Genomic DNA, 26,196 nt, shown 5'->3' on the forward strand with positions numbered 1-26,196 from the left:
TCTCTTGAAAATGAGAGGAATATTTTACTGTCACCAGTTGTTGTTTACCTTTTGACGCCTGTGAATCAGTGACTGCCGGTTCGAATCCCAAAATGAAAAGGGTACTTTTTAAACTTATATCAACAATCTAAATATGTTAATCCAATTAGTCAGCAACAAGTTAAAGGAGCTCCATATAAATGCATAGATATTATTATTTTTGAAATAAAACTAGAAGGCTGAACAAGTGTTGGAAAATACTGCTATTTAAAGCCTTAAAAAGCTTATAGTTTATATAACTGTTAATCCGAAGGGCACGCACTAATCTTTCAATACTACGCAGCCTGCTGACCAAATATTTTAAATCTTGCCATTACTGCAGTCATTACTTTAAATACACCCTTAATTTCATTAAATACTTTAATTACTGTCAAAAATTAGATTTCAATTATTTTTAAGAGATTTAAATTATTTTTCATTACTCTAATTAACGTCAATTATTTGTTGATTACTTTCAATACCGCTTAAAATATTAAAATTAAAATTATTGCTGTCTTCAAAGTATTTAAATTACCACGATTTATTTGATATATCACGCACTCATACCTGGAAGTGCGCGCCCCTCGTGTTAAGCTTTTGGCTGAATAAAATCACCAGATTTAGATGTTTAAAAGCAGAACAAAGGTTAACGTGGACTATGTACAACAATTATTCAAACTAAGGCTGAATTAAAATCGATTGAACAACACTTGTTTAGCATCAAATTGTTACCTGGGATGTTGATAAAAATACACTTTGAAATGCATTTTACCCGATCACATGCACTTGGTTTGTACTAAAGTTCTATTCAAGAACTATGTTACCGATTGGTACATTGTTTCGGGCTAAAACGCGATGAAAAATCAATGACAGAACAAATGAAGCCTAAAATTTGAAATTTCGGAAAAAATGTCTCGTCCTTACAGAAGCAGAGCACACTTCGATTATATATTTTGCAACAAATCATAACTCAAAAACCTGTTTAAAATTTAACTGCACTTGCATGGATGACATCTTTTGACAGGTTATTTTCAAATTATCATCAAGTCCACGGGTTCAGGACCTTTGTTTCGTTCCTTCAAATCATTTTCTGGTTGGCACGGTACGGTCTAGGTGGCTTAAGAGTCAACTATCTTTAGACGTCAACGACCATTCCTCTTCGGGTTTCAAGGGCATCGCGTTCGCGTGCTAAGTAGAAATACCTTTCACGGTTCGATTATGCGCGGACATGCCTTTGCATATCAACAGTGCCTTGCCTCGTAACGTGGGTAGATCACCTTTTCGTGGTACGTTACGGGATGTAAGATCTACCACCGATTCCTAGTCCTGACTACTTCAAAATAGGGGAACAGGATTTTTCAGTAATCCAAGGAACACATTTTAGTCCTTGATACTTTTTATGCCTTGAAGTGACAAGACTCGGCTTTGTCCACCGAGGATGATCTTGAAAAAAGGAAAAAATCTTCAAGTCTTCATCTATGTGATTCCTAATCTTCTATTCGTTGTTCCCTAGTTTGAAGTGGCTAAGACTAGGGCTCTGATGCATGGTCATTATCGGTGTCATTCCTTAATTTTGTTGCTAAGGATTCTAATTTTGACTGACAAAGGGGTACGCCTTTGGAGGGTATTTCAACACTCCGAAGGGTATAAATAGCGGGACCTTTTAATTAGAGTCGGATCCTTGCGATAAATGCAATAATGACAACTGTAAAAAAATCGAATACTTCATCATTTCTCAATAGTGATGGAGTAATACGACATGCACTAAACTAAGGATTCGGGATATACTACATTACACATACTACCATTACTGGTCGCACTGGTGGTAGGTCCCGAACAGAGGAAAAAAAATCAGCAGCGCCTGATTATCGGGATCAATTCCACAAAGCAACCACCAAGCAGCACCATCTCGCTAGAACAAACGGTTGACCAGAACCAGTCCGCATCGTGCTCTCTTGCCGTGCGTTCTATTTGCTTTTTGTTGATGGAAGTGTTACTGCACCTTAACGTTTCATTTACTTAGATGCATTTTTTTTAAATTCAAAAGCCGTTTTTTTCGACGCATTAATTTAGATTGCAAAAAGTTCGCGTCATTTTGTGTAAAATATCAAAAAGAATCGAATAGTGCGAGCTTTTTGCAATCTGAAATAATGCGTCAGAAAAAACTACTTTTGAAATTTTCCTAAAAGCATCAAAGTAAATTGAACCTTAAGCTAGAAAAAATTTAAACAGAATTTTTCTGTGCTCCATATACCTGTAAATTTTCAACCTTTTTCAAGTCTCATTCTTGCTTGGAACTCGATTTGGTTGAAAGTTGTACTGCACCTAAGCGCAAAAGAAACGGTCAATCTCTTGATCCCCCTTCTGATGAAATGTATTTGAGCAATCAATTTTCAAATGATGAAAAAGCTCCATCATCATAGGCAAAATTCCACTCAACATTTCCGTCTTAATGCCAAAAAGGAAATGGTCCTCTCCTAGGGGTATCCCACTTTAAAGTATAGCTCTAGTATCAGTTAAGTATTTCCAAGTATCTGATAAGTATTCTTAGGCATTTTTAAGTATTTTAAGTTTTTTATTTTTTTTAAATTGTGGTAACCGATTTCTAATGTTGTTGTATTTTTCGTCAATGTATTACTTCAATCTGTTAAAATTGAATGAAGTAGTGTAATCATGTTTATGAGTGAGTACTTTAATTCTACTTTAATTCTACTTATGAAATAGATCATCAAAACACAATTTTCTTTCAGCGAACCAGTTGGAGCAGCGACTGCTGTTGGATCGAAAATTTATCAGATCCGAATTATGTGTGATTTCGACCTGGCTGATATCAAACTTTTTAATTCTATTGCTTAACTGGAGGTTAATGGTGCCGTTGTTGTCCAGACTCGCAACCAGATTCCAAACTGGCCTTCCTAACCTATCAGTCTGAACTGCCATAATAAAAGCGTATGTTGGACGGAACTTCGGCTAAGAATTACCGCAAGCTGCATGAGTTGGAATTATTGACTAGGATACTAGGACTACGCTCGTTATTTGTCAGAGAGCAATATAAATACAATGAAGCATAACTGCCTTGAAATTGAACTGATTGCAATTGTCACTGGTGGCCGTATCGTGCCACGTTTTCAGAAACTTACATCGGTAAAGATGAGTTACGACGGACTGGGAGTTGAATGAGTATCCTGATAGTAGCCGAAAGATTTATGTGAAATCAACTTGATTTTCTAACTTTTAGGCTTTAAAACCACTAAGGATAAATAGGAAAATATTAATCTGCTCTGTAATAATAATTTATTTCAAAACATTGATAAACCAAATTAAACGATGTACTTCAAAAACGTAACATATTTTTTCTCATTTCGGGTAAAATAATCTCGAAATAAAATATATGAATTTATTTCAAACAATTTTCCAAACAATGTTTAAAGCTTTTCCGAGATTAACATAAAACGGATATGTTGGTTCGTCATGTCCAGCCTTAATAATAAGACTTAACCATGAGAGCATCGAAGGTTCCCATCCCGAGGAAATGTTATTCACTTCTACAATAAACTCATTCGGCGGAAATCTAGGAGATGTGGCTATCCGGATACCATAAGCACATACAAACAGACATAACACTCGCAAGTTGTTCATCAAACAAGCATTTAACGATCAATTTAAAAGTATCGTAGTTGGTAGTACCGCCACCGGTGGCGCGCTTAGTCAATTCTCTTGCGTTTGACCTTTAAACACTACCACCATCTGTTCAGCGTACTACCCACCACAGTGTACTCAACATATGGCGGTAATGTTTTAGCAACGATGTTTTACAATGAGAAATATTCAATGTGTTATGTCTGTTTGCCTGTTCCATAAGTACGGATGGTGTGGAAAGCTTTCACAACTTCGCATTCAGCTTCAATTAGCGTAAATTCCTGAAGTTATCATCGCACGGTCAAGATCCTAATGGACGAAAAATCCATCTTTATCGATAGATGGTTTTGGGATAGACAAATTTGTATTTTCTTTTACAATAAATTTCCAAATAGCTCCTTATTCTTCCTTTGAATGACAGGTGAACCAGTTTGGCAATGTAATACTTCTTGAATCAAAACGGCTCCTCTTCGATTCCTACACACAATTATTAAATTAAAAAAATAATAGTTGAATTTCTAAATACGCACACACAAAATCCCAGATGACACCGGATAAATAAACAATGAAATGTATCTAGCAACGGTGGTAACAAACTAGCGCTAAATATTTCTTATGTATTTTTAAGTATTTTCAGGTATCAGTAAGAACTTTCTGAGTATAATGCGAGAAATACAAAGTTTAGAGTGGGATGCCCCTAGGATGGCGCAAGGGGTAGGTCACTCCGCACACCAATCTTGGGTCATCTTTTTTTACAGTGTGCCGCAGGTGTGCCGATTGTGCCGGTTATAGAGCAAGCTGCAATTGTTTGTAAAATACCCATCCCGGCAACCCGGTATGTCTGACACCTTGAATGTTTTGGTTGGAAATCGCAAGGATAAATCGGATTGAGGATGACGCGGGAAGTGCTGGGTGTGCGAAATGTTGGTATTGTATGTTCATAGAATGATAAAAGTCTTGGGTTTTAGGGTTTTATAATGACCTCAAAGGCACTTAGCACCCTCCGCGCTAGTTGTCTCAGAGCCAGAACATGTGTTCAAAGAGCAAGAACAGAAGCATACAGAGAGGAACACGAAGAGGAGTGTTTCGAGCGCTTAAACGAGAGATAAAGCAGAGCAAGTCAAACTGTTTTAAGGAGCTGTATGCCAACCCTTGGGGCGAGACATACCGAGTCGTGATGGCGAAGATCAGAGGTCCAACGATGTCCGCTGAAATGTGTTCAGAGAAGCTGAAAGTCAACGTGGTAGGACTTTTCCCGAAGCACGACCCATCGACCTGCCCACCTACACCGTACGGAGAAGGAGAGGGAGATATCGTCGAAGTCACCAACGAGGAACTCGTAGCAGTGGCGAAAGGATTGAAGGTGAAGAAAGCTTCCGGTCCGGATGGAATCCACAACGTAGCGTTGAAATCGGTGATCCAGGCGTACCACGACATGTTCAGGATGGTGCTGCAGAAATGCCTGGACGAGGGTCACTTTCCTGATAGGTGGAAGATACAGAAGCTAGTGTTGCTGCCGAAACCAGGAAAAACCACCGGGGGATCCAGCATCGTATAGGCCTATATGCCTGCTGGATACACTCGAAAAACTCTTGGAGAGGATAATCCTAAACAGGCTAACGAAATACACGGAGAGTGAGCACGGATTGTCGGAGAGGTAGTTCGGATTCCGGAAGGGGAGATCGACGGTGGATGCAATTCGGACAGTGGTCGAGAGAGCCGAGAACGCGTCCAAACAGAAGCGGAGAGGAGATCGATATTGCGCCGTGATAACGATAGACGTCAAGAATGCGTTCAACAGCGCCAGCTGGAAGGCCTTCGCCGAAGCGCTGCATAGAATGAGGGTCCCTGACTACCTGTTAAGGATCCTGACGAGTTATTTCCAGAACCGGGTTCTGGTCTACGAGACAGACATAGGACAGATATCGATTAGGATCACAGCGGGAGTTCCATAAGGCTCCATCCTTGGTCCAACGCTCTGGAAAGGGATGTACAACGGCGTGCTAACGATGAAGCTGCCCAAAGGTGTTGAGATCGTTGGCTTTGCGGACGACGTCGTATTGACGGTAACAGGTGGAAGTGTTGGCGACCGAAGCGATCAACATGATTGGATACAAGGAGCGAAGCTGCAGATAGCCCACCACAAAACGGAAGTGTAATTGGTTAGTAATTGTAAAGCGGTACAGCGGGCAGGAATCACCGTCGGGGAACACGCCTTTGTTTCGAAGCGCGTGCTGAAGTATCTGGGAGTGATGATTGACGACCGGCTGAACTTTAACAGCCACATAGAATATGCGTGCGAGATGGCGGCAAAGGCCGTCAACGCAATAGCCAGAATCATGCCGAACAATCCTGGTCCAAGCAGCAGCAAGAGTCGTGAGTGCGTACAGAACTATTTCGACGGAGGCAGTATGCGTTATCGCCGGTATGATCCCAATCGGCATCACCTTGGTGGAGGACTACGAGTGCTATATGACGAGAGAAACCAGAGGAGTACGAAAAATGGTGAGAACGGTGTCGATGGCTAAGTGGCAGCAGGAGTGGGATGCAGCATAGAACGGTAGATGGACACACAGGCTAATACCGATTCTTTCGACCTGGGTGAACAGGAAGCATGGAGAAGTAAACTTCCACTTGACGCAGTTCCTGTCTGCTCATGGCTGCTTGAGGAAGTACTTGCATCTTTAACGCCGTCAGCAGAGCAGTAACGCAGAACATGTCAGCGCTGCAGTGAAAATGGCGAGAAGACCACCTAGAAAGTAGTAATGTGCTCACACAAGTGCGAACTGAAAGCCGAAGCCGGGAGAACTCTCCGTCGGAGTAGGCTGAATCAACCACCGGAGGTTAGCCGCAGAGCACGTGACGCTGGGAGCTAAATGGCTCACAAATTGGAGAGACGATCAGCGAACTGGAAGCGCCAGTTAGCTGAGATAAAGTTAGGTGCGTAGTGCACAGCCCCCTCCGAAGTAATAGGGGTTCCGGAGGAAAAGGGCAAGGCGTCCAAGGAGGTTTTAGTGCGGTAAGAATCGCACACACCATATCACCGTGACCGCCTGGTCGTCAAGCGGTGGCATGATGGCCTTTTTGAAGGTTTCCGCCTAGCAAAAAAAAAAAAACCATCCCTGAATATATTAATAAGATGGCTTAAGCCGCCTACTCTCTATAAATAACTCACCGAATGTACACATTCTTGAAATGCCTGACAATGCTCCATTGACTGATAAGATCAACCCAGCAGACTAAGCCTACCCATGCAAACCTCTTGAAACCCTCCTGTATCCCAGCTATAAAAAGACAAACATCCACCTCTCGAACAGCAGAACGATTATTAATTCACTTTCACTTTGTAGCCATCAATTTGTGTTCACAATGCACCGCGTGGTCTTATTTTCAGTGCTTGCCATCGCTGCGTCATCGCTGGCAATGGCAATGCCATCGTCGAAAATCGTCGGGGGACAATTCGCCGAGCAGCACCAGTTCCCCTATCAGGTGGCTTTGTTCTTCAAGGATCGTTTCCGCTGCGGGGGTTCCATCATCGACAACAAGTGGATCCTAACTGCAGCCCATTGCGTTCTGGATGGAGTGATTCCGTATGTAACTCATTCAATTGTAGGAAACTAGAGATTTGTGTTACAAGTTGCATTTGTAGGATTGCAGGAGAGGACTTGACCGTCTACGCCGGTTCGGCAAGGCTCGAAGAAGAAGGTCAGTTCTTCACGGTGTATAAGGCATATCCCCATGAGCACTACGGTGATACCAAGAACGATATCGCACTGATCGAGCTAGACTATGAGATCGAATTCGACGATACTGTGGAGAAGGTGGAACTGTTCAACGGTGAGCTGAAACATGGAGATGAGGTGGTCATCTCGGGGTACGGTCGTGTGGGAACGGAACTGCCAGCTTCAGAACAGTTGAAATATAATGCCATGTACGTACAGGACGATGAACTATGCAGTGCGTTGATGGCTCAAACTGGGCCAGGATTGATTTGCCTGAACAACGAAGCCAACAACGGAGCATGCATGGGTGATTCCGGAGGGCCGGCCGTGTACGAGGACAAGCTAGTTGGTGTAGCAAACTTTGTGCTGAACGAGTGCGGAACAGTTTATCCGGATGGGTACGCCAAGGTTGCCTTCTTCCGGGACTGGATCGATGGAGTGATGAAGCAGTAAAGATACGAAGCAAATATAACGTTTATGTCTATCGCTTTTATGTGGCTTCCTTTGTTGAAGCACCCGCAGCTGCGCTGGAAGTACTTGAAAATTGCTCGCAATAAAGTGTTACCACGTTGCAACAAGTGGTGCGACTATAATGAAATTCTAATTAAAAATACATACCGCCTTACTCCGGTTCCGGTTACTGTTGTGCAATCTAGGAGGATGATCTCTGCGTTAGGTTCGCAGGAAAAGTATTGATATCGTGAGAAAACTAAAATTTCTCCAACTATCGATCATTTGTTTAAATCTAAAGCATTGCTGTCTCAATGTTTCATCAAGCATTAACAAACACCCCGCCAAGTGGATCACTCGCACAGGATTTAATTATCCCATCGTAATGGCTCAAGAAGCCGCGTGGGAAGCTAATAAAATGAAAATCCCTCTCTTATTAAAAGTCAACAAACAAGTCGACTGTGTGCGAATCGCATAAATTGTTGTCTTGTGCGCTTCCGCAACAAAAACTGTGTCTACTTCCGTGCCAGGGGGGTTGAGAAAGATAAACTCATCTTCCACCCACCTCTTGCTCACGGCCATAAACATGGGCAGTCGTTTTTTCATAATTTTCTACTCCGATGTGTTCGATCTCACAGCTTCTCATGAATTATTCCCCAAAACGACATCAAACAACCAAAGCTCATTAAATCATTAGCTGCGGAATCTTTGCCGAGGGATGATATCCGCTTTTTAACAGGAAAATATTAAACCCATCATGCATTCGAGAGTATGTGAATGAAGAAACGAGAGGAGAATTGGATGCATGAAACATGAGATGTTATTATTGATAACTGTCAAAAAGGATGATGAGGTCTTTTGAACTGGTTCTTCTGTTTCCAGTTGGATGTTGTTGTTTTTCTCGGTGGAATGTTTTGAAATGATGCGACTCACTCTTCTTGATCTTGATTTCTTTTGATGTTGGGATGTAGCTGTGTACGATTAGAAGAAAAGGCAACAGACAGGAATATCTCTAATCTAGGATTGTTGATTGGCTGGATTCTCGAAAGGAATGGATGTGTATGTGTGGCAGACCTGCAAAAGTGGGATGAATGATTGTTTATTATTTATGATGACCGATGGATGGACTTTAAAATTAATGACATAGTGATGTGCTGTGTTAGATATATGTATGTCTCAATGAAACAAACATACAACCTGGACCAAATTATCATTTGAAAATTGCATCGGTAAGATCTCAAGTAATCGGCGCCGGTGGTGTAGTGGTAAACGTGATCACCTCTCACCACAGCAGGCCTGGATGTTCTGAGGCATAACATCTCTGATCACGTTTTTCCGACCACTCACAGCCTTTGCTCTACATATTCCAGATCTTAGATGTAAAGTATTCATCACCTCCCAAATAACAATGATGGTTTTATGAAGGTTCTGTTGACCATGATTTGGACTTGTAGAATGCATTTAAACATCGATCAACTTGCAATGTTACTTGGGCTATTTCTTTTACCACCGGCCTATACTTACTGATATAGGTAAGTAGTAATATCATCATTCAGAATGTAATGTCACAAACAAACTTTTAAATTTTCAGGTATCAATAATCACTATTTTCATCAGCTACACGGTAGCCGTCCCAAACGATCAAAAGAAAACCTGAAAAAGCAATTAACGGTCCTTCTTAGGGCCACCAATTAAATAATGGAAACAGTTAAGATAATACATTATCGATCGGTTAAAAGAACTAAAAGCACTATATATTTGTTACGTCCAGTAGCGGTCCTACGTCAAGCTTCCGTTCGTATCCCTTAGCACAGACCCTTCTACTTTTTTTGTTAGAGGAATTTATTGAGTTTTTTTTAGCTGTGAATCAAATTAATCGGAATTAGTTATAAATAAGCACACCACCAAATTTTTTACCCTGCCGGAACCTGGGAATCGTACTCGTGACGACCACATTAGCAAACCTTGACACTACCAACTTTGCTACGCCAACACTTTGAACTGACGTTAACACATCTATATGACTTTCTACAACAAAATCACTTAGTCACTTTTCTCGACTAGTTACTTCAGCTTTGTAAAGGAGCAGAGTAAAAGCTGTAAAACTGCACACGTCTAAAAATAAACCTACACAGCAAAAAATAAATTTTAATATTACATCCAAGAGGATGCACTTCAATCATGTCGAAAATCTCACGTAATTTTTATGGCCACAACAATAAAAAAATACAGTAAAAGCAGCGTAATGTCAGTTCATGCACTGTATTAATGATAATTTTGTCCTTTTTGGCAAGTAATATTACACCATATTTTCAACACGATTGAAGTGCATCCACTTTGTGTGATATTAAAATTATTTTTTTGCTGTGTGGCTGACTGTAAAAATGCTTCCAAAGTAACGCTAACACAGCTTACTAGCTGAGTACAGGTGGTTTAGTTGTTGAAAAAGTTGAGGGTTGTGTCCAAAGCACGACCGCATTGATGACGTAGAACTACGAGATAATTTTGCTGTTCGATTCAATAATATATAAATGACAAAATAAATGGTTTAGAAATTTAATTGAAAATTTGAAACACTTGATGTTTTCAATGGATATCCCTTGGAGCTTTCAATAGAATTCATTTGAAATTATCTTTCTTATTCCTTCAGAACTCAATGCTCTCGAAATTTCGTTGAAGTTCTCATAAGAACTCTCTTTACATTGTTCTCGGAATTTATTTACAATATTCATTAGAAATAAACCTGTAATCCTCACCATTGGAATTTGTATCTTACAAACCTTATTATCTCTAGAATTTCTTTAGAATTTTCATCAAAATCATTGAATAAGTTCTTCAAAGTGATTGTATCCGGAATAGTAGTTGAGAAGATTAATATTTTCCAAAGAGAGGACGAAGTATATTTTTTCCCGGTTCATCATCGAAATTCACGGTATACAATATGCCTTATTCATCTGAATAACATTACTAGAGATAGTAATATTCTATCTAGTCACGACTATCCAATTTCCAATTTCTAGCCGAGATGGCAAGCTAAATACATTGAAAACGAATATTACTCGGAGAATGAGTCTCTTTTACTGATTCGTATGGAGAATTTTTTGACGTAGGACTACGTCTGTGATTTTTATATGGGGGTACACTTTGTGAAAACCGAAAATGGAACATGTAACAAAATTATGAAAGATTGAAATGAAAGCTTTCCCTGGACCAATTTCAGTAATTTTACCACCAATGGATCAGAAATATTTCTACGCATTTGTTAAATTAAAGACTGTATCATTTTTTTAAATAACATTATTGAAAATTTCACGAATGTGCAACTGTTGTTATGATAGTTAAAATTATCACCGATTGCCTGCGAAAAGTGATTTCCCAAACACAGATTTCAAAGTTGAACTCCATCCGGTCTCACCAAACGGTGTTTATGAAATCACCGCGTGGTGAGTGGTGGTGTTCTGCAGTACACAATAAAAGGCTGCCTGCAAGCAGCAAGCTGCAGCCCACATGAGCATCCATAGAAGGAAGAAGAAATCGCAGCGCTATTTATCGGAATCAGTAGCTCTTCGTGAGTAGCTCTGGGCTGTCCATGTCAATCGCGTCATACTAAAGAGTATAAACAGAGAGAACCCTGCTCAAATTCCTATTCCTACACAAAACATAAGCTCCTGCTGCAGTTAAAAAATAAGATTTTATTACATAAGACCACTAAGTCCTACGTCACCATTGCGTACAACCCCATAGGGCTGTCCCTTGTAGTTTTTAAATCGTAGTTTACTCATGTGTTGAATAACCTACGCTTTAAGAAAAAAATTCACACGAATGAGTAAAATTGACTCACAACTGAGTAAAAGTTATTCATTCTCTGAGTTAGTTCGTTTTCTGTGAGCAACGCAACGAACAACCCTGTTTATCACTCGGCAGCCAAACTATGACTGCAGTCAAACTTTATACGTTTCGCTTACTTAAGCATTTGGATTATCATTCTATGCCCCTCCTTTTTTCTATTTTAAGCTGATGTAGGTGAATGCATAGAAAAATGCTTCGATGTCCACGCTGCAGGTGAGCTATACTCTGAACCTTCACAGATCTACCAATGACCTTATAAGACTTCGTAGCACCATCCGAAGGCAGTACCAACGCTCTGGTCTGCCTGTCCTTAAGATCTACTGTAATCGCCTAACAAAAACCATCCAAGCCAGGATGGTGTACCTCAGAAATAAGAACTTTGATAACAGGATCCGCTCTCTCCCAGATTGTGCAATGCCCCTTTTGGAAACCATCAAAAATTCTTAAAAATAAGCCAAGGCCCATTCCACCACTGACCCCACTGGATAGTCCCGGCGACCCAGTGGTTCATATGATAACTTTTGAATAGAAGGCTGCCGCGATAGGTCAACACTTCGTCAGCTCTCATAATCTCGGACAAAACATCGTCAGTCCTCACGAAGCTGAGGTTGCTGAAAACGCAACCAAACTCCATCAGATTCCCAATATTTTTTTCCGAGGAATCCGAGATTAAGGCTGATGAACTGTTGGCCTATATCAAATCATCTAAAAACATGAAGGCCCCAGGTTTCGACAACATCCTGAATCTGGAACCCAAACACTTGAGTTCCAGATTCTACAACTATCTGGCACTGATTTTTAATGCTGGAAGTCAGCTAAGTCATACCCATCCGGAAACCTGGGAAGGATCCGTCCTCTCCTTCAAGTTATCGACCAATCAATCTTCTCTCAGGGTTATCAAAACTGTTCGAAAGAGCAGTCTACCACCAGCTCCTAACATCTGCCGAAGAAAACAACTTGTTACTCGAGGAACAGTTTGGTTTTCGGAAAGGTCGGTCGACTCGAGTAACAAACATTCTCAGACGGAACAAGTCTGTTTCGAAAACATCTCCCATGGCGTTGTTGGACGTTCAAAAAGCGTTCGACAATGTCTGGCATGATGGCCTGGTGTTCAAATTGTAGCAGTCCCAAGAAGGGTTGCTTCCACTCACTTGCTATAAAAAAATGATTTCCTGAATTTTGAAATCATTAGATGTTATAATGTTGTTTTGTACTTGTTAGATACAAGAACAGGTTAAAACGCAAGTCTTTGACTCATAAAACCTGTCAATTTCACTACGAGAGTGTAACAATCAGCGATCTTATGATTCGTGAGCGTTCACTCAGAGTGAGCGCTCGCGAGTCGTAAAATCGCTGATTGTGACTATCTGAAAGCAAATTTGACAGGTTTCATGTGTCAAACACTTGCCTTTCAACCTCTTCTTGAATTTAACAAGTACAAAATATAGTTATAACATCTAATGATTTCAAAATTCAGAAAATCATGTTTTTATAGCAAGTGAGTGGAAGCAACCCTGCTTGGGGTACATGGAAGAGCGTGAAAGTAATTAACAACTATCTATCGAACATGACGTTCCGGGTCTCTCCGAATGGCATCACATCGGATGCTTTCAACATCAGTGCAAAGGTTCCACAAGGAAGCATCCCTGGCCCCATTCTATTCAACCTGTACACCTCCGATAAGCCGGCTCTTCCTGATGGTGGATCGTTGTCTCTGTTCGTAGATGACACATCCATCGTCTACAAGGGTAGGATCATCGGAGCTCTGACTGCCAAACTTCAGAGAAGCCTGGACGTCCTGTCTGGATATTTCAACAGCTGGAAGATCTGTATCAACGCGACAAAGATCCAGGTCATCATATTTTCACACTCTAAATCTCCCAGACGGCACAGTGGTGGAATGGTCGAAAGTGGTAATCTACCTCGGCTTAACACTAGACAGCAAGCTGATTTTCAGGGAGCACGTTGATAAAGCGAAAACCAAGTGTAACATCCAGATAAGATCCTTGTATCCACTCATCAACAGGAGGACTACCCTGTCCCTGAAAAATAAGCTTGCTGTCTACAAACAAATCATCCTTCCCGTAATAGAATACGGGATGCCAATCTGGGAGAGTTGCACCAAATGCCATCACCTAAAAGTCCAAGGATCCAGAACAAGATCGTTAGGATGGTCCTAAACAGTCCCCCGCGGAATAGAAATTCTGAGATCCACCTCCTGGTTGGAATTCAGACATTAGAAGAACGGAGAGTATGCATCCTTGAAAGGTTCAGAGACACCTGTCTGAGATCAAATCATCAGATCATACGTGATCTAGCGCGTTAGGTTAAGTTATACTCGTAGTTAGGTATTATTAGTAATTCAAGCAAAACACAAAGGGGTATTCTGTAAACTAGTTGAAAAACGCAAATATTAAATTCGAATATCAAATTAAACAAAGATAAAGAGCCAGGTAGGCTAATTAATTCAAAGGTCAAATCAATGTACTATCATAATCAACAGAAATAAACATAATTTTATTACTACTACAGATGTCTACGCTGCAGCGAACAAGTTTCTAGGTCGACCCGTCCAACCTGCAAGGCTGAATGATTGTGTGGCTTCGGCTTGTGTTGTTAGGGACCAATTCTCTGATGGCTATGTTAGGGGTGAGCATCTAGCGGTCGAAGAAAATGTATTTGAATGTTTCCATATTTCTTTATGCTAATTATTTAAATATTTAACAATTATAATGTGCAACCCACACAAATTTTGTAGAACTGACGAATCGATCGACATACAAATCATCAAAATCCATTGATTATTGGTCAAGTTATTAGCTTTTAAAGTCTGACCAATTTTCGTTGCATTTCCGTGGCACTCTTCCCTAAAAACAAAGTCCAACGCCAAACACACTTTTGATATTTATGTTATAATAATACATTCACTTTATTAGCTTAGTTTTGCAGCTACAAGTTGAAAGTTGATTAATATTTGCAAAGAAGTGACATTAGCGTTTATTGGCTGCTTTTATTCATTGTGACTGACAACTTGAATAATGGTACCATAACAGCAATTTATAAAATAACGAACGTTTGAATGGCTCGAGTGACACTTGCCTTTGATAAAAAACACGTCGACTGAGGATTCATATTTATGAAAAAATCATATATCAATGAAACAGTCATCGGTCGTCATTGAAAAGCAATGCAACTATGTTCTGTCAATCTAATTGACTTTTATTGGTTCTGTTGTCTTTTGAATTTTAGCTAAACGGCCTCTTTTCTGATTTTTATCTCTCAATCTATGAAATATACACGAAAACTATGTTGGAACGAAACTTCTAGAACAATATGAGGAACATTATGCCGTACACTACACATTTTTATATCATATGGGTGGAAAATTCGTAGAACAAATACTTTAAAATTCTTCACTTTTTAAGATATATTCCAGCATGAAACTAAGTCAAACTTCAATAAAATCACTTCGAATAGTCAACCTTTGGTTACAAAGTTGATACATAACACATTAAACTTTGCTATGAAAGTTGTTACAGCAGCTTTCGTTGTTTCAGTCTCGAGATACAAATATTGTAAGCCGTAAATTACCTTAAAAACATAAAATTAACTTGAAGCACCTCTAAATCATCACCGATTTTGCTGAAAATTTGCACAGATGTTCAAATTAACATGACGAACAGTAATCACGGTTGACCCGTTACATTCCGAACATTTCGTTTAAAATGAACAGGTCTAATAAACATGGACCCAAATGGCCATGGGGCCATCCTCTGGTAAGTCCAGAACATCCGTAAAAGAGGTTAATCAATGAAACTGATCCTAGAGCTCCGCTTTTTTTTTTTCCAAAAACATTAGGAACTGTGATATAAGAATGAATTTGTGATCGTGACTTAAACATGATAGATAGCCATGGGACCGTCGTCCGGAAGATCAAAATCATCCGTAAAATGGTCACTCCATAAAATTGAGAGGTGGAAGCATTACTATGACGAGCACCCCAACGGTGATGCAGCAGAAAACGAAGGTGGCACGGCAACAGACCTTGGAGCACGTGCAGAAGACGACAGGCTACTGGCCCCTGATCTTCAAGAAGTTGAGGGGGAGATCGGTCGACTGAAGAACAACAAAGCAACTGGTGTAGATCAACAACCAAGTGAGCTATTAAAATACGGTAGTGAAGCACTGGCTAGAGCGCTGCACTGGGTAATTGCCAAGATTTGGGAGGAGGGGATATTACCGGAGGAGTGAAGCAAGGTGTTGTATGCCCAATCTACAAAAAGGGCGACAAGTTGGATTGCTGCAACTACCGCGCGATCACACTGCTGAGCGTCGCTTACAAGGTACTCTCCCAAATTCTACGCCACCGCCTGTCACCATTTGCAAGAGATTTCTTGGGCAATACCAGCAGGGATTCATGGGTTTATATTCGCGATTCGGCAGATTCTGCAGAAATGCCGCGAATACAACGTGCCCACACATCATTTGTTCATCGATTTCAAATCCGCATACGACACAATCGATCGTGATCAGCTATGGCAGATTATGCACGAGTACGGATTTCCAGATAAACTGACGCAATTGGTCAAGGCAACGATGGATCGAGTGATGTGCGTTGTTCGAGTATCGGGGACACTCTCGAGTCCCTTTGAATCTCGAAGGGGGTTACAGCAAGGTGATGGACTTTCGTGTTTGCTATTCAACATTGCGTTAGAATGTGTGATCAGAAAAGCAGGGATAAACACGAGTGGCACGATTTTCAGGAAGTCCATCCAGCTTCTTGGCTTCGCCGATGACATCGACATCATGGCACGGAACTTTGAGATGAAGGCGGAAACGTACATCAGACTGAAGGCTGAAGCTAGGTGGATTGGACTTGCCATCAACGCATTAAAGACAAAATACAAGAAAGGAAGAGGTTCTAGAGAAGACAATGTTAGCCTTAGACCCCCAGTTCAGATTGACGGTGACGAAATCGAGGTGGTCGATGAGTTCGTGTATTTGGGCTCACTGGTGACCGTGCTACCAGCACAGTATTTCAAAGACGCATTATGGCAGGGAATCGTGCCTACTTTGGACTCCGGAGGACGCTCCGGTTGAATAAAATTCGCCACGAAGTTGACTATCTAAAAGACGCTGATTAGACCGGTGGTCGTCTACAGCCACCAGACCGTGACTATGCTCGTGGAGGACAAACGCGCCCTTGGATGACGGAACGTGGAGGAAGCGTTCACATTGCAAAAATTGGGCGACTACGGTAGACTGGGCATGTCGTAAGAACAGTGCTGAGATTTGTCATTGTCATTGACAGACTTTCGCGCGATATTGACAAAATTGTTCGTCACATAGTCACTGACAGACTTGATCCTCAAAAAAACCTTCGTCAAAATCTCATTCATTTTTTCGTCAATGACAAAGATTCACCTGGTAACAAAAAGTGTAATTTAGTACATTCTGTGTCACATTATTGTTATCCAAGTAGCTCAGGACGTAGATACTTGTTCACTAAAATGGATCCATGTAATTGTTTTGCTCAAGTCATTTAATTTTGTTACAAATTTAGGTAATAAACAAATCTGCACATGTTCGTCACTTACACCATTGTCATTGACAATTGACATGGTTTGCCTTGACTATGACTGTTAGCTAAAATGAGTGACCAAAGCAGAATTGTCAATATCACCGTGTACTGTCGAGATTTTGCAGCACTGCGTAAGAATGTCGCATGACGACGCAGTGAAAATGGTTCTCGAAAGTGCCCCAACAGGAACAAGAAGAAGAGGCGCGCAGCGGGCAAGGTGGATCGACCAAGTAGAAGGCTACCCGCGGACCCTTCGCAGACTACGAGGCTGTCGAAGTCTGGCCATGGATCGAGTAAAGTGGATACGACTTCTTCGGACAGCAGAGGACAACAAGGCCTTAGTCCGATTGCAAGCCATAAAATTGATCCAAGAACGAAAAACCGTGGAACTGTGATATTTCAATGAATTTTGAGTCTTAACATAAACATGGAACCGAACGACCATGGGACAGTCCTCCGGAAGATCCGTAAAAATGGTCCATCCATGATACTGTTTCTAGAGCTCCGTAGTTTTGTTGAAAACACTTCTAACTGTGATATATGAAAGAATTTAGTCCAGAATTTAGGGTCGTGGCATAAACATGGATCCGGATGGCCATGACACTGTCCTCCAAAAGATCTGGAACATCCGTAAATTTATCATACTGTGAAACTGATCCTAGAGCTCTGCAGTTCTTTTTTAAACACTGTGATATAAGAAACCTCTGGATCACTTTTACGGATGTTCCGTATCTTCCGGAGGACTGTCCTACGGCCATCTAGGTCCGTGTTTGTTTTTATCTTTATTAAGGAGCCTTTCAGCCCTGGGTTGGTTCGTCTCCGGTACGTGCTTATGTCATGACCTCGAATTCTTTCTTATATCGCAGATCCACATGCTTTCGAAAAAACCGTAAAACTCCAGGATCAGTTTCAAGGATTGACCATTTTTAAAGATGTTCTAGATCTTGCAGAGGATGGTCCCATGGCCTTCTAGATACATGTTTATGTCACGACCGCACATTAATTAATGACAGTTCCAAGTGATTTCGAAAAAACCGTGGAGCTCTAGGGTCAGTTTCATACAATGACCACTTTTACGGAATTTTCGGATCTTGCGGAGGACGGTCCGATGGCCATCTGGGTCCATGTTTATGTCACGATCCCAAATTCATTCTAATATCGCAGTTCCTAACGTTTTCAAGAAAACCACGGAGCTCTATGATCAGTTTCGAGAATTTTCCACATTCACGGATGTTCCGGATCTTTCGGAGGACCATGTTTATGTCACGATCCCAAATTCATTCTATCATCTCAGTTCTTAGTGTTTTTTTTTCAAAAAATGCGGAGCTCTAGAATCATTTTCATTGATTGACCACTTTTACGGATGTTCCGGATCTTCCGGAGGACGGTCCTATGGACATCGAGGTTCATGTTTATGGCACAAGCCCAAATTCATTCTATCATCACAGTTCCTAATGTTTACGGATGTTCCGGATCTTCCGGAGGACGGTCACATGGCCATCTGGGTCCATGACCCAAATTCATTCTTATATCACAGATCCTAATGTTAAAAAAAACACGGAGCTCTAGGATCAGTTTCATGGATTGTCCACTTTTACGGATGTTCTGGATCTTCCGGAGGACGGTCCTATGGCCATCCAGGTACATGTTTATGTCACGACCCCAAATATTTGTTAATATCATAGTTCCTAATGTTTTCAAAAATACCGCAGAGCTCTAGGATCAGGATCATGGATTGACCATTTTTACCGATGTTCCGGATTTTTCGAGGACCGTTCGTTGTCTCCAGTATCCATATATAGGAACCATGACTGTATTCTGGCTAATTGTGAACATTTATGCCCATTAATCTAAATTACAGATCTTGCGCCACTTGCAAAACCCTACAAACACACCTTTCAAAAAAACGTGTAACAACTCTTTTCGCTTTTTAAAAAAGTAGACGACTCTATTTTCAAGTTTTTTGCAATCAAAATCATCTAGAAACCCTAGGAATTCTAAAGGTACCACCATTTTTGAAATTCATTAAGAAATGGCTAAGTTGTGTCATTGAAAACTTGCCGTTACACGTTTTTCGGAGGCTTCGTAGTCGGCGTAAAGTTTTTTACCCACCGTATTCGGAGTGTTAAACGCTCTCCAAAATTATTTTTCTAAGAAAACGATAATATAAAAAAAATATGAGGACGACGACAAGACGCCAGACAGTGAAAACGGAAGAGCGAACGTGTTCGCAAGGAGCGGGATATTGCAGAGATCACCAGTGTTGAACCTGGAGGCCACTGCAAGTTCCAGCAGCAGCAGTAAGCCTCAAGGTGAGCATCAAGGCACCAAGGAGAGCTAGGTTATGTGCTGAGACTTCGTTCAGGTAGCTTTTGAACTAAAGTATCGTACCAAACGCATAATTGTTAAAGCTGAACTCATGGATTTTTTAAAATGTTTTCTGCTTGGTAGGCCCAAAATGGGCGACTAGGCCGAAGTAGTTCTCTACCCCACCAAAACCGGAACCAAGGCGAAAAAAAAAACAAAACTCACCTTTTCAAACGACAAACCATCCAGCAAATACACTAATTGCAGCAATAAACATGATTTAGTGCCGTGTGCGAAATGCGAAACGATCCCGGAACTACTACGCCCAGTCAGTTAGGCCCACTTCCCTGGGCTGGGCGATGCGGGTGGTTGGCATGGGCAGAAACTGGAACACAAAACGCTTGCAATTAACCGTAACCGACAGCGACCTTCGTGCCATTTTCACCAAACTACAGCAATCCCTCCGTTTCTCGGCAGTTCTTTAACCAATTGAGCGTATGATCTAGTTTATGGTTGACACTAATCGCATACAAACTATCAGCGTAATTGGTTGAAGGACAGCCGAGGATCAGCGGTAGGTGGCCGATACCGCCCATCGCATATACGGAGGGGTTACTGTACCCATTGCGCGCAGAAGGTAGTGACGTCGTACTATGGGGAATTGTTTGCCGAGAGAAATTTGTGGGCTCCGATGGCTTAATTGGGTGGACAATTGCGTATGTGGATTCCGAACTGTGATGAATACCATGCAGATGATTTGAGCTGGAATGTACGAGGGAAAATGCTAGGAATGATGACTTATACAACCGGTAGCAAATGAGACACGAAATATAAAGATACAGTGTTCCAGATTGTTGAAATTCCAGATCTGATAATAATTCTGGTAACTGTTTTCACTGGCGGAAACCCGTGATGGACTTTTTTTTTCACCAGTCGGCCGTCGAGTAATTAATGTTATTTATTCAATCATAAATAATCTGCAGAAATTCGTGCCAAGGTATGCAGCCAATGAGTGCATTAATTACGATCAGCATGTACAGCTCCGGCTGCATTAATGGACAGTGTAAAGCCGATGTGGACGAAATTTACTTACTGCTTACAAGGAGGTTTAAATTGAAAACCATACCAACCAAGCCAACATGCATGTTGATTCCCCTGCATGTACGAATAAGCATTGTTCAATTGACTGGAATCTGCAAATAATTCCACTGCGATTTCAGCTTGAACCGCTACCAATGACGACGCCGACGATGGTGAAACCCATAATGGACGTTTACCCAGCACAATTATCGGCCATCAATTTCAATTACGTGTTCCATATTTACAATCATGTGTCCATCTTGTGCTGCTACCATTCCATCAGAAGCGTAATAATGGCCTGGTAAGGCTTCCGCCGTTCCTAATACCGAACCCGCAGCATTAGGTCAGTTTCCGAGTGCTGCACGCCACCGAACATGACGAACATGGCGGACAAGATGACGACGGCCAGTGGCTGGCGATGTTGGGTCGGAGAAATGAAAACACTTCCAGCAACGTGCAAATAACATTTTCTAAGATTGTTGGTCGAGAGCAAATATATATTCTACTGATTGAGTGTACGCTCGTTTGCTCGGCGTCTTGCGCTTGCCTATAGATAAAGGAACAGGTGGTAAAATGCGCCCCCGAGACAATATTGATTTTGTTGTGAATTTTAAATACATTTACAAAACATTTTCAAGGATTTATTGAACTAGCAATGTTGATTGATAGATCCTCGAAGAGGATGTAAAAAGGTGTATTTTAAATGTCCTCTTGGCCCGGAGGTGCATTTTATCCTAGAAGCCTTTACACATAGTGAACACAGCTTCTTTGGAAACTTCTCCGCACAGAACCGAATGGGACAGTGGGTTGGGGAAAATTTTGACGGGGCGAACTATGTTTCGTTCCTAAGAATGGACATTTTCACCGCTGTCAAGTTTGAATGGGATGGAGATATGGGAAAGTTATGTAACGAAGACACTTAATGTGGGGAGGAAAAATTCTCATGTTCGATGAGTGTATCAGTGATCTTCTATTGTGCAAGAGGAGCAGATGAGCTTAATTTGAACACGGTTTCGACCCCGATAGTAATCCTTGAAAGAAATGCTTAGTAGATAATTGCAGATTTGGATGAAGATCATCCACTAAATGACAATGGAACGGGACCAAACGGAATTGATTGCGTCCGTTGTGCGATACATCGCGGCGTGTCTAATTTATCGACTTGTTTTGTAAACAACGGATACGGATAAGGTTGTATTGATTTCACCCTATGGTACCAAATTTACCGAAACGAATTGACTTTGGGAAACTTTACTGAGGGTGGTAAAACAAGAACGACCAGCTTGTCAATTGTTTTCATCTTCTTCGACTATTATGTCTATACTGGAATTTAGCGTCTGTCCTCAACTCTGTGTTTTATGAACACGCCCTGAATTATTGTTTACTATGAGCTTTCTAAGCTTGTGCCAGTTGATGTTCTAGTTGAGAAAGTGAGGACATGAGTGATCTACCACCGATATCCACACTGAACTAAATTTACGTGTCCCTATTATAATAAATTTGCGCTAAACGAAATCTAATACAATAGCAATGACTGAAAATGTGTCATATTATATGAACATCTGATGCATTTACATTACCGATAATTTAATAATTTTTATATGACAGTAAAAAAAATGAAGTAATCAAAATAATGTGAAATCCATTTGAAACTAATCAGCATGAGCTTTATTTTATACAATGATATCTAATTCATTTCATATGACAATATCAATAATTTTTATGTGAAAAGCACATGTAAACAAACGCTATACTGCCTTTAACCGCATAATAACAACGCTATCCACTATCAATTGGCATCTACTTTCATATTATGCGATAAAACTATGGACTTTGATCATGAAAAATATGAAAACAACATCAAGTCAGCTTGTCCCACCAAGCAAAGTAATCCCATATCAGTCCCATTCTGAAATTCAATCGTCCATAGTTCAAGTTAAAGTTCTGCTTTTCGAATTGCCATATTTTTTGCTGATATAACAGAACATGCAATCATTGTGATGGATTTTATCTTGAAAAAAATATCATTAAATTTACTATAATTTTTCAAATATTTACATGAGAATTGCACTTCGTAACTTCGACTGCCATTTTTTCAATGCCTACTTTTTCCATATGGGACTGATATGCGATTATAGGCAGCATATCTAAACATCAAAACTATCAAAACTGGTTATAAGAAGTAATCTTTATATTTAAATAATATCACATATTCTATATTTCGTTCAAAGCGGATTTTTTCGATTCGACAGAAAATTCCTGCACTGTAGGGTGAAATACCCCATTTCCGGGTTATTAAGCACAACCCGCACTTAGTCTTTCTTAATCTTGCGTAGTTTAGCACCAAACGGAATATTATTATTATTGATGGCTTTCAAATGTATTTACCTTTCCGTACGTACCGTAAGATTTGCTATAGAGAAACACATTGTTGACTTATTGTTAAAAGTCTAACACTGCTTCTTGACGCCAAACTCGGCCTATGGATTCTAAACTCGGCCTAACGCATTGAAACGCCATTGAAACGCCAATGAATTCACTTCGGCCTATCGGATGAAAATAAAGATTATGTTGGAGGCGAACCAGCCCAAGGCTGAAAGCCTCCCTAATAAAGTTAAATAATAATAATAAATAAAGATTGATTCGGTTTGAGCGCTTCATTTGTAGTTGAGAATATTGGGTGCACACATTCATATCACGCGTTTTTATTGACTTCGTTCGGTAGCATTACAACTAAAGTATCGTACCAAACGCATAATTAACCTGTTAACGCCGAAATCATTGATTTATTTGATGTTTTCTGCTTGATAGGCCCAAAATGGGCGCTTAGGCCGAAGTAGTTCTGTGCCCTATTTCGATCAAAATGCACAGTATGAATTAAAATATAAATCGTATCCGTAAAATCCGAGTTGAACAAAGTTAGTATCTGTCTTGCTGGAGGCACCGGTGATCGTGGCTTTTCCACCACCAGCCACCAATAGAATAGCTATCAGTAAAAAAAACACAACTCCTGATGCGTGATGTCCATTCGAATGTCTCCAAATGAGCCTCCTGATCCACTGAACTTCTTGATTGCTTTCGCGTTATGAATTTGCTGCTATCATTGGATGCCACCTGACAAATTCCCTCATGTGACGTTCCATCGTCATTCATTCCCTGAGTTTTCTTGGCTTTCCTGAAGACCGTCGTATGATCCATCGTAATTTTCCATGCGTAAGCGCATCCTAAACCGAACGAAATTATTTCAATCACTGCAATAAAAAACCACCATTAAAAATAAACCTCTAAAATCTCACATCGAAAATCAACAATCCTGGTCCTCAAAAAGATCTGCGACTATCGCCGGAGCATTATTCGTGCAGTAAACGTGAAATGTCACATCCCGAAATAGGCGACTCCGGGCCAAAGCGCAATTTTGCATACCACCTTAAAGAAAAGGCGTTTGGTTTATAGGCACGATATGAACAGGTTGATGCTTCCCAATGGATTGGAGTGCTCTGGAACGTGTTACTAACTAGAATTGAAGGGCCAATATTAGATTAGGATTTTTTTAAATATCTTCACGATCCTACTGGATTTTTACTGAGATGAGGGAAATCGAGAATCTAGCGTGATTATTTACAACCATAGATTATGTCATCAACTAGTAGATGTTGCACGAACGTAAGCGTAATGGTTTCGCTATGATACGCAATCGGGAATCGTTCTTACCTTACCAATCAGGCTAATGCCTTGTTGTCCTCTGCTGTCCGAAGAAGTCGTCTCCACTCAACTCGATCCATGGCCACACTTCACCAGCCTCGTAGTCTGCGAAAGGTCCACAGGTCCCCTTCTACTTGGTCGATCCACCTTGCCCGCTGCGCGCCTCTTCTTCTTGTTCCTGTTGGGTCGCTTTCTAGAACCATTCCTACGACGTGCCCAGCCCACCGTAGTCGCCCCATTTTTGCAATGTGGACGATGGATGGTTCTCTCAGCAGCTGGTGCAATTCGTGGTTCATTCGCCTCCTCCACGTTCCGTCATCCATCTGCACTCCACCGTAGATGGTACGCAACACCTTTCGTTCGAAAACACCAAGGCGCAGCAGTACTACCTATGACGGAACGGATGTCCCTCTAGCCATCTTCAAGAGAAGCTGCGCCAAGCTGCTCTTCCGTGGTTAGTGCAACTTCCAGCTGCTGCACGTAGTCCTAGGCAACTCCGGCGTCCCGTAATTGCTCAATGGCGTCCGATTCGACGAGTGTTATGCACCGTCGAGAGTTTTGAGCGCATGCATACTGCAACTAGGTAGTGGTCCGAATCTATGTTCGCACTGCAATGTCGGAGAAGAATCTCCCGTCGATTAGAACGTTATCGATATGGTTTTCTGTGTGTCGGTAATCGTGTGCAATCCATTATAGACCGAGCTATTGACCTAGTACATTCAAATAAAGACTTTGGTTTTGATATATTTTTCAGCATATGTATGCCACACCAGAAGTTTTCGTCCTTGTCCTCCACTACCTCCTCAGTCCTCTTCGTATAACTATCAACGGCTGTCGATACCGAGAACCATCAACAATTAACATGCATTACCGCAATGTGATCTATCATTTCTCTCTGGCACTCACGACTGTCTCTTTAATGTGATTCCGCATCCAACAACAGACAACAACCTAAAACACATTCTTTCCTGATAATGGATTATAAACTGCCCCAAAATGTAAACATTGTCCACATTGTGTACATACACCTGGTTCTGCTCTATTAGAATTTGATTCACCTTGCTCTTCTTAATAGTATCCATCCTTTGAGCATCCGGTTACAGTTATCGCTCTCCCATGACTTCAGAAACGACTGAACTGGAACCACTGTACTATTGCATCTTCCTGATCAATCAATTAGAAGAGTAAAAGCGTATCCACAATGCAGTTTACAAACGTACTGTTAACCCACATTTTACTTCATTCATATACACATAGTACTGCGATAGAATGAGGACGATCAGAAATGCATGCATGGTGCGATTGCACATAGCTAACGAACGGAACATGTGCTAAGCTGAGTTTCCTTTTTTTAGACTCGGCGCACTAAAAGGTCTCGAACTAGTTAATAGAACCAGAAAGGGCAATAGAAAGTGTCCAATATCGCAACACTTATATCGATGAGCGCGTAAAACCAAATCAGCCAAAATTATTCAATGCTTGTCGACACCTTCCCTTCTTTCTATCTCTTTCCAACCCACTAGCTTTTAAATTACAATGTAAGAACTTTGTAAATTCTGAAGCCTCTTTCGGCTATCTAAACCCTGTAAATTGAATGAAATAAAGCATCGAAAAAAGCGAAAGTGCTCTATTACTAGATCCCACATACCCAACTTCTTCTAACCAATGCGCCCTGGTGCTACCTCTGGTCACCAGCAACCGCAGTATGATAGAATTGGTATAGGAATTGTCCTAGTGTCCAAGTCTTTGCACTGATCATGTTCTCATGAGTTTGAATCATCGCGAGTGGAAGTATAATGGAACGTATGCAATAAACCATTTGGGACATCCGATACCTCGACTAGAACT

The 26,196-nt window shown here is 41.0% G+C and overlaps 1 protein-coding gene across 1 annotated transcript; it reads left to right on the plus strand.

Moving 5' to 3' along the window:
- Window positions 1-6,994: 6,994 nt before the first annotated feature.
- Window positions 6,995-7,979, plus strand: LOC135714387 (serine protease SP24D-like). The gene is made up of 2 exons (XM_065237735.1): window positions 6,995-7,247; window positions 7,307-7,979. The coding sequence occupies exons 1-2, from the start codon at window positions 7,027-7,029 to the stop codon at window positions 7,830-7,832; spliced, it is 747 nt and encodes a 248-aa protein (XP_065093807.1). The 5' UTR covers window positions 6,995-7,026; the 3' UTR covers window positions 7,833-7,979.
- Window positions 7,980-26,196: the final 18,217 nt, after the last annotated feature.

This window comes from Ochlerotatus camptorhynchus, unplaced genomic scaffold, assembly GCF_037179485.1.
Source record: "Ochlerotatus camptorhynchus isolate MF236.1 unplaced genomic scaffold, CSIRO-AGI_Acam_v1.1 ptg000639l, whole genome shotgun sequence".
Lineage (NCBI taxonomy): Eukaryota > Metazoa > Arthropoda > Insecta > Diptera > Culicidae > Ochlerotatus > Ochlerotatus camptorhynchus.

What these genes read in the sequence shown, in the direction of transcription:
- LOC135714387 (XM_065237735.1), top strand. Translation starts at nt 7,027, where the DNA reads ATGCACCGCGTGGTCTTATTTTCAGTGCTTGCCATCGCTGCGTCATCG. An exon ending in GTTCTGGATGGAGTGATTCC is followed by an intron (nt 7,248 to 7,306) that starts GTATGTAACTCA and finishes TTGCATTTGTAG; the next exon opens with GATTGCAGGAGAGGACTTGA.